The sequence below is a fragment of the Citrus sinensis genome, chromosome 3, assembly GCF_022201045.2.
Source record: "Citrus sinensis cultivar Valencia sweet orange chromosome 3, DVS_A1.0, whole genome shotgun sequence".
Taxonomy (NCBI): Eukaryota; Viridiplantae; Streptophyta; class Magnoliopsida; order Sapindales; family Rutaceae; genus Citrus; species Citrus sinensis.
The window spans coordinates 21,273,425-21,283,102 of record NC_068558.1 but is presented as its reverse complement, the minus strand read 5'-3'; the positions used below and the strand labels follow the sequence as shown (position 1 = coordinate 21,283,102).

At 35.0% G+C, this 9,678-nt stretch overlaps 1 protein-coding gene across 1 annotated transcript; it reads right to left on the bottom strand.

Moving 5' to 3' along the window:
• Positions 1-7,519: 7,519 nt before the first annotated feature.
• LOC127900651 (extensin-like) lies at positions 7,520-8,197 on the bottom strand. Its single transcript, XM_052435832.1, has one exon. The coding sequence runs from the start codon at positions 8,195-8,197 to the stop codon at positions 7,520-7,522; it is 678 nt and encodes a 225-aa protein (XP_052291792.1).
• Between the last annotated feature and the right edge of the window lie 1,481 nt (positions 8,198-9,678).

The window sequence follows — 9,678 nt, the reverse complement described above, 5'->3', positions numbered from 1 at the left end:
GTTTCGGTGAGGCACACAGTACAGCATGGTACGTATGTGGGTCAGGCCACGCTTAGAATTTTAGGCTCGTGGGCCTTAAAAGCACGGCATGATAAAAAAACCCGCAATAAGCACGTTTTATTTTTGAATGAAAGTAAATTTAAAATTTTATAATTTTACAAATAACTGGAAATTGGATTTTTTTAAATTAAATTATTCTTAGTTTTAAAAAAATTACTATAATTGATTTGTATTTATAATTTATTAAATAAATAATTGATAACATGATTTTAATGAATAAATTTATAAATATCATGGTTTTATAAATATGCATTAATATTATTGTGAACTATAATTTATGACTCTATGTAAGTCCAAGTTAACAATTAAGTTAACCCTTAAGAAAATTTTTATTATTAATCAATATTACATTTCTTACTATTATTAGTTTATTATTATTAAATATAGACTTGAGTTTTGAATTTTTAATTCTATTAAATTTGAATAAAGGCATAAACCTAAGAAAAATATATAGACTTGAAAAAATTACGCCAATAGTTTACCATGCGCTCTTAAAAAATTTAAAAAAAAGAAAAAAATTTATGGCACGTGTGGGCACGACATGAATGAATACGACACGTGTGCTGGGCCAGGCCTAAGTAAAAAAATTTAAGCACGGCACGGCACGGGCACGAACACACAGGGACCTTGTTTCCATTGGCCATCTCTAGATATTTGGATCGAGCTATAGAGATTAAAGTAGCATTTTTACCAAAGAACTATCGAGGGTTCAAATCCCTCTCTCTCCTTGTGCTCGGTGAATAGCTTTAATGCTAGCCGTACTTAAAAGCCGAGTACTCTACCGTTGAGTTAGCAAGAAAATAAGTTTCTTGAAATTTTTGAACCGCGATTTGTATCCCCCTGAAAGGAATGTTGAAAAATCACCTAATCACTCAATAAGACCTTGTTGGAGTAACTGAGAGCATTCTTGCTTGGCAAGTAAGAGGTCTGAAGGAGACATACCCGGGTGTGATGCTTTTGTGGGGTTTATGTCTTCATTGAGTTTGAAGGGAAGGTGAATGAAGAATTGTTCATTTTTCCAAAGAGGTGAAGGATGGTGGAACTGTGAGTGGTTAACGCATCCATTCCCCTTAGATATCTTTCATCTATAGTATTTGTAGTATTTTTGCCCTGGTGGATCCCTCTCTCATTTAATAAAAGTCTGGAATCCTGGGTTACTAATTGGTGGAATACTAGTCAATCCGAAACCTTTTTGAATGATATTCAAGAAAAGGCTATTCTAGAAAAATTCATAGAATTAGAGGAATTATTTCTCTTGGACGAAATGATAAAGGAATTTCCGGAAAGACGTCCTAGGGCAGGAATTTTCATGGAATCAAGGTCAAATGAATGGCACGTACGTGTTCCAAGTATTTGGCCATGATCTGAGTACAAAAGCATAGAATCTTCATGCTCATGTGGTTGGAAAAGCCTTCAATTAAAGAAAAGAGAAAAACAAACAGAAAGTGACCAAAAAGAGGTTGTAAGTGGTAGCATGTCTAAAACACTAGAAAGAAGAAAGATAAGAAAAAGCGTTAATATTTACAAAAAAAGAAAAAAGCTTCCAAGAATTGACGCACTCTTTTGCAGAAGAAGGATCGAAAGAAGAGGGATTTGTTATGTACGTGTATTATATAATGAAAAATAATTAATATTTTTTCTTGTGCTATGAACAAAGAAAATATATTATTAATGAAGAAAAAAGTTAGTCCCAACAAACCCTAATCATGAATGGAAATGTTGAAGAGCTTGGGCCCTTCAATTTGGGCATCTTTTGATCAGAAATTTCTGCAAAAGTTGAGTAGTGATGGCTCCGGAAACAAACCATGTGAGTGGGGAAATTTATCTTTAAATCCAAAAAGAGAAGTTTGCCGGTGCAAGTCCAAAAGTCAAAACGCATCAAATCTCAAAGATCAAAAGTCTCTTCTTTTTATAAAAGAACCAACGAGCAATCATATATTTTAGCCTTTCATTTTACGTAAGCAGTAAAACACAAGTTGGAACTCCCAGGCCCCACAAACCCCCCTTGATGGTTTTGTTAGCTTGCTGTAAAAACGACCCTACTTGCAACTCAAATTCATTATCAGCTAATTAAGTTCCAACCTCATTATTGAAGAATTAAAGAAGTTGCTACAGTACATATAAATGTACGTGATATAAAATTTGAAGAAAGAAGCTGTTCGTAGAAACTCCTACTGAAATTCTAAAATGCAAACTAGATAATAAGTGAAAGTTTGTGTGCACTCTTTTCCTACCAAGTGTTAGTTTTATTTAAGGATCCGTTTGGGGCACTCCATCCTGTCTCTTAGAATGTATGGGGGTCTCTAAATTAGAGTGATATAGTTATTCTATCCATTCAATTATTAAAAAAAAAAATTACTTCTACTCAATTATGTGAGCCCCAACACAAGTGCTCGAACTAGAACCCTTAGCGCCCAAATTGAGATGAACACACAAAATGAGTAAACGTGCTCTATCAATAAAAACAATAAATAAATAAATGAACAAACATGCATGGGGCAATATGCGTAAATTGGGCGAGGCAGTCCAAGTCTAATTTGAAAACTTTTGGCCCATTCATGCTCGGAGTTGAGCCAGGCTCAGTCTTGAGAGGTTGGTTGAGCAGAGCACTAGCAATTAGCGTATTAAACTAAAATTTTATTTTTTAAAAAAATTATTCACTTACCCTCAGTTTGATTGCTTATGTACTAAATTTTTTTACAATTTTTTTATTGCGTTTCCATGCAGATTTTTTTATTATGGTAGTGAAAATTAGAGATGATAAAATTTTCTATGGGTTTGGGCCTCCATGGTTCCCCACCCTAATTAGGGTGAATTTTTAATACTTTTTAGACAATGGGGTGGGAAATGGAAGAAAAATAATCCCCAACTTCTTTATAGGGTGGGGTTTGGTCTTCCACTCTCCATTACCAAATAGTGTATTAATTACAGAATCATGCACTAGCAAGTCTTGTGTCCAGTAGTCTCTTGAGTTCTCACCAGACCTTCTCTGGACTCTCCTCGAATGGTATTCCCCGCTCTCTCGGGCAAAGGCTCTGATACTACGTTGGGCCTGGGCCTAACTCAACCCCAAAAGAACTCTCAAAGGGTGAGGGCTGCCCAGAGCTTATAAGCAATGCCCTCACCCCAATCCCCATTACATATAAATATTTTTTAATAAATTTTCTTTTTATTTTAATAAATAAGCTATGAATAAAAGAAAACCTTATAATATAATTCTTATTCAACCCCAAAATATTGTTATATTTTATTTTCTCTCTTAAAGTGTTGCTCTCTTCAAACATTTTTCAATTTTAATATCTTTTCAAGATATTATTTTGAAATTTTTCAATATGGTAAAGATTTTATTTAATTCTTTAATTTTTAATTTATTGAAATATATATCTATACCTACTATAAAATAATTAAATAGAGAATGAGGTGAGGATGGGGAAATCATTCCCCACGTGCGGATTCCCCATCCCTGCCCTACTAAATTTATTGGGGAAGGGGTGGGGGAATGTAGGTGAAATTTTTAATGGGGTAGGGAATGGGTTAGGTCTCCCCACTCCCACCCCACCCCATTGCCATCCCTAGTCAAAATTTGAACTTGTCACAAATTTGATAAGATTTTTACAAAGGTAGGGCCTTTTTTGTGCTCTAAAAATATTATTCTAAACACTTTATTACTTTGTACACTCATAACTAAATTTAAAAAATTAATTTTTACTCTATACACTCATTAAATTGTAAAAAATATCTATTTAGATTAACAATCTTTTTTTTTCTCTATGCACTCATAAAACTATTGAAACTATTCAACATACCAGTCTGCTGGTGAAGATAATCAAGTTAATATTACATAGAGATTTATATGCTTAAGCATTAATTTTTCTTCCCAAAATGAAAAGTAATAAAACCAAAGCTAATCATGAATGGATTAATTAGGGCATCGGAGGAGCTTAATTTCTGCCATTTTTTTATAAGGAAAAACTCATCTTGGTATATTTGCTTGCCGCGTACCCGAAGGTCGAAGCCGTTGATATGTTAGGAGCTATCTGAGCAGTGTAATTCTTTGCTCACCAAGTCTTAATGTGAGGCTAGAAAACAGTTTTAAAAAAAATTAATTTCAAAGAAATTTTTTCTAGCATTATTATTATTATTATTATTTTGAAGAATCAAAAGGGGATCATTAGGGTTTAAAGAAAGATAATTATAAAGTGAACAGGTGTACAATATGAGTATTCAAAGTAATTATATTATATTGGCTGATAAAAGATTATCCTTCAAAATAACATTTTGAGTGCAAATAACTCCGCTCTTTTACAAATTTACACCAAACATTTAATTGAGATCATTTATGTTAAAAATAAAGCTATTCTATGATTTTTAACTACAACCAAACAAAGTCACTGGCTACCAGAACTGTGTTTTAAAAGATCAATAAAAATAGCAAAGACCTTACTAGGCTCTAATTAGTCTTGTGATAGTTAAAATTTCTGTCCTAGGTATCCTTGCAATAACATTTTAAGTAGGGATGATAATTATACTCGCAATCCCTCCCAAACCTGCCCGCTACAGATAATTTTGCAGGTTGCAGGCGGGTTTGGTATTACAAATTGAAACCTACACTTGAATGTGGGTGGGTTTGGTATTAGCCTAATATCCGGCGAATATCTACATGGATATCCGCCAGACCCGTAATTTTTTTTAATATTTTTAATTTAATTTTAATTGAAAAATAATTAAATCTAAAAAATAAATAAAGAAAATAATGCAATTATGCAAAGTGCCAAATAACCAAAATGTAAATGCATATACTGTGTATAACAATGCAAGTAGCATACATGGCCCTAATAGTCATAACCTAAACAAAACTAAAGGGATTTCAACTTGAGCAGCGCACCCATCTCTCATCTCTATCTTCATTCTTCACTTCTTTAGTCGTGAGCTTATGACAGTGAGCCAACGCCCAACTTCCTTTACTGCATATAAAGTAGGAAATAGCAAATTCTTCTAATAAAGTAGGAAATAGCAAATTCTTCTAATAAAGTAGGAAATAGCAAATTCTTCGAAGATGAAGATATTGTTGATGAGGTAAAAAAGAACTAAGTTTCCAATTCTTTAACTTAATTCATGGATTATTATATACTTATTTTAATTTTGCATGAATTATTTCATTATTATAATTTTTTTTGTTTGGAATAGTATTTGAAAAGTATTGTTCTTTGCAAAATATTAATTTTAATCATTATTGTAGGCATCATGTTGGATGGGTGCTAATGGTGGTGAATGAAATGAAAACCTTCTCTTGGAGCTTGTGTTAAATGATAATATGAAATGTAATTTTTATTTTTAATACTAGTTTGTGTTTTTTTTAATGGATTTGTGTATTTCATACTTAAATTTGAGAAATTGTATTGAATTGATATTGAAATTTTAATTTTCTATTTACATTGATTAAATTTAGAATTGAGTATGTTATGTGGAATTTTAGATTATTAATATAAAATTACATATTAAACATTTGTGATTTTAAATGTAAGAACCCGCAAAAAATCCATCGGGTACCATTGCGGGTTTGGTAATTGTCAAAACCTACAGCGGCTGGGTTTTTAGATAAGTGAAGATGCTTTGTCTCTTTGGCAAATGAAACTTGTCATCTTGTAAGAACATGTTTAAGGGTTGATAGTCAATGACTAATCACTTTTTCCCCCTAACAAGTTCCGAACATTTTTCCACATAAAACGCTTGACAAGCCCATTGAGAATTTGTTGGTTCGATAAGTCCTTGGGCCAAGAGTTGTGAACATTACTTTTGGGCTAAGGCTAAGTCAGATGGGCTCATTCCTGAATGAGTGGCTTTAGTAGGATTGATGTCTTCATTCAGTTTGAAAGGTAATTGAATAAAGAAATACTTGTTTTTCCACAAAGGATTTGGGTGGATGAAAGGTAACTGAATAAAGAAATACTTGTTTTTCCACAAAGGATAGTATTTTAGGAGATTGGTTGAGATATCTTGGTAAGATGGTGGAGATTTGGACAGACTGTAGAGTTTAAGGATCTCTGTGAAAGATTTGAACATGGATCTAACCCTGATTCCATTGGAAAGAATTTGAAGATGTTTTATCTAGTGGATGATGTCAAATCCTAATAAAATATCCTTATTAAGGAGTTTTGAACCAATGATTTTTTTCCAGATAACACAATTTGGGAAGATTTGAATACCAATGAGATTTTTGGTAATCAATTATGTGGTGAACATTTTTCCATCAGCTGCTCTGAAATGTTCTGTATGAGGTTTCCAGTTTTGAGCTGGAAGAATCTATGAATTCATCATGCTTTTTTGGGCACCAATATTTAGAAATCCTATTGCTGGTATGGGTCATTGAAACTTTGAAGGTAAGATTTAGAGTTTAATGGAGGGAAATGGTAGTGTTTAGGGACAACGATTGTTGATGAAAAATAGATTGAAACTCATCGTTTTCTGAATCATCAGATGAGTTTTCCAGTGCGAATACTGTTTCATCAGTAGGGTCTTCTTGTTATGAGAAGTAAGATTCTACTTCCTTTTCAGCAGAATACTCAGTAACAACTTGTAAATGCTTTACCAATCTCATTTCCTTTTCTTTTTTGTTTGGACAATCCTTTGCATAGTGGCCTTTTTTCCCGCAAATAAAGCATCTGCTAGATTTTTTCCTGCCCTGTTCTTTGGAAGAGAAAGATTTTTTTTTTCTGAAGAATCTGTATGGTTTCTTCCATTTCCTAGACTTTGGTTTAGAAAAGGAAGTTGGATGTCTAATCTTCTTGAAATGCCTTTTCCGTGGATGACTGCAGTCACAATCTTTTTTATCTTTGCATTTGATCTGCAAGTAGGGTTTCTTACAGGCGTTTCTGAAAGGCTCTTTGTCTTTTACCAGTTCTTTGAAGAACTGTTTTTGCTCACAAAGTTTTTCCAAACATCCCTTAGCTATCTGAAAGATTTTTCCCAATGAGATGTTGTCAAGGTAAAAGTTGTGCACTGTAAGTTGTCGGTTGATTTCTAGTTGCAATTTCGTAGGTAAAGAAGCCAAAAACACATGCTTCTGATAGTTGAATCCATTAAGCTTGTAGAACAGGATTGACATTCTTTTGTAACGGAAATCAAGATCTTTAGTATTCAAAGAACTACACTTCATGTTGAGATAGTCTCTTCTTGCTGCTTCAAAAACTGCAGATGGTTCTCCAATAAACTGTTCGTGCAGAATAGCAAGAGCACTAGAGACGTTTGGCAATTGCACAAACTGTAATTGTCTGTAGGGGCCAAGATTGTCAAACTAGTCTCTTAGAGATCCCGTGAAACGGGTGATGAACTCTTTGAGGACCAATTCTATGGTCGCACCTGATCTTATCATTTGGAGATCTAACCAGGCTAACATTTCAGATAACTTCTCTCTCCATTTGACTGTGGGAATGTCATCAAACGTAAACCATGGACCGTTCTATGGTTTGTATGTATTTTGAGCTTGAGGCTGAGGTGGTTGATTAGTTGAGGATTCAGCTGGCTCATCAATGTCTGAGGTTATTTCAAAGTATGATTCTGGTTGGGATGGTTGTGCTGGTTCTGTTTCTTCGGGTTGTGCCATCAAAAGTTTAGTAATATCTGCATAAGCCTTTTCCAAATCAGTGGTTGAAGGTGAAGATTCTGTATCAGATTCTATCACAGAAGTATCAGTTTCTGTGGAATCAGTGGAAACTTCAATGTGATGGGAAGCATATTGATGCATGGGTTCTTTATCCTTAGATTGAGATGGTTGTGGGGTAAAAATAGGAGTATGTTCTGGAGAATCTTGTTGTTGTGTGGTAGTGGAGATTAGTTGATGAATTTTGATAGGTCTTGGTTGGGGCTTAGGTTTTGGTTTTGGCTGAGGTGGTTGTGGCATATTTTTGAAAAGGGTATGTGTCAATCCAAATAGTTTGGAAGGATCATACGGTTTCATTGGGGCAAGCATGGGACTAAATGGATGGTAAGTTGGACTGATTGTAGGTATGGGAGGTGATTTGGTGAAGAGTGTAGGCCTGTGTTTTTTGGATTCAATCTGATCAAGCTCTGCCTTTAGCCGTCTAATTTCTCTCTCCTTTTGGTCAAACTCTGGGCCATAGTATCTTTGACTAAGCATGACTCTTAAGTCTGCATCAAGTTGAGAGATTTGGGATTGTAAATTTTGATAGATCTGCTGCATTTGCAAGGTTATTGAGTCAACCTTGGTTTCGATTTGGTCAATTTGTAAATTGATCTTATCAACCCTTTTGTGGATGTCTACCAATGTATTATTTTGTGCTCTGGCATTCTATGTTTACCAGTTGAGGACTGATTCAAATGGTTTAGGTTCTTTTAGGTGACCACCAAAGATTATGGCTGAAGGAATGAAAGGTTTTGTCGCAACCTTTTTTTGTGAATCAGATTAGGCTTCTAAGGATGGGAAATTCAAAGAATAGTCTTGGGATGATGAGAAAACATCATGCATGCAATGGGTTGAGGAGTAGAGGTCTGATGTAGATTTGGTGAAAAGGTTTCAGGTTTGCAATGTTTTGCAATCCATTTGAGTTCTTTTTTGTATATGGGTAATGGAGCTGGTGGAGGTGGAGGTTCATATGGCGGTTTTGCTTCTGTGTGGTTACAAGGAGAATGAGTTTTCTTTTTTGGTTTTCTTTTCCTTTTGGAGTCTTGATCGTCCTCTTCCCAATCATCCCAACAGGGACAATTTGGGTCGCACCTTCCAGATCCTGGAGCATCCCATAGAAAGTGTCTGTTTAACTTCGTAGGGTATACTGGGTACCCTTCGGAGTTAAATTCTACGATTGGCAGATTTTTTTGGGATGTTTGAACAACCGTAATCATTGAAGAATAAATGAATGATAACCTTGGAGGCTCTTGAGGAGCACTAGGTTTTTGTTGAAGGGTACTTGGTGGAGGCCGAAAAGTCATTCTGACAATACCATCTGGCCTTCTTTCAAACATACTTTCTGATGTCTGAATGGGGGCTGTATTGTTATGGAACTTCTCATAATTTGAAATCCATTCCAGAGGCATGAGTTTTATGAGTTCATGGTGAAGGATCTGTTTAGGGATTTGGATGATGGTTGGAATTTGGTCTGATTCTGCTAACACCATAAGAGCATCAGAGTGGTTGTTAGGTGTGGAAAGATCTAAGGCGTGATTTTGAAGCCTATAGACCAACTGATGGTGTAAGGTAGCCATTTTTGCTGAGGAGATTTATTCTGCTCCTTGAATTTGAACTTGAACTTTCAAGGCAGTTGACAGGTTGGTATCTTGGAGAGATAGATTGAAATTGGGGTAGAAAGTGAGAAGAACACTTCCTGCATGTAAAGTGGTCAGGACAGTACCTACGACTGCATCTTGATACTGTTTGAATCTGGTGTCAAGCATAGCAATTCTGGCTGTAACAGGCAATCCTTTTATTCCATGTAAGGTAAGGATTAATCTCACTCCCCCAAGATGGAGATGAGTATAACCCTCCCTTTTCTAGTTGGAAATCAATTCTGGAGGTATTTCCAAAGTAACATATTGCCCAGCTGTGATAGCTTGAAGAGTGCACTGATCTAATCTAGAGGACTGGATGTATTTTTTTGGATGAGG

Bases quoted from the DNA above. Each gene is read 5' to 3' on its own strand.
- LOC127900651 (XM_052435832.1), bottom strand. From the start codon at position 8,197: ATGCTTAGTCAAAGATACTATGGCCCAGAGTTTGACCAAAAGGAGAGA.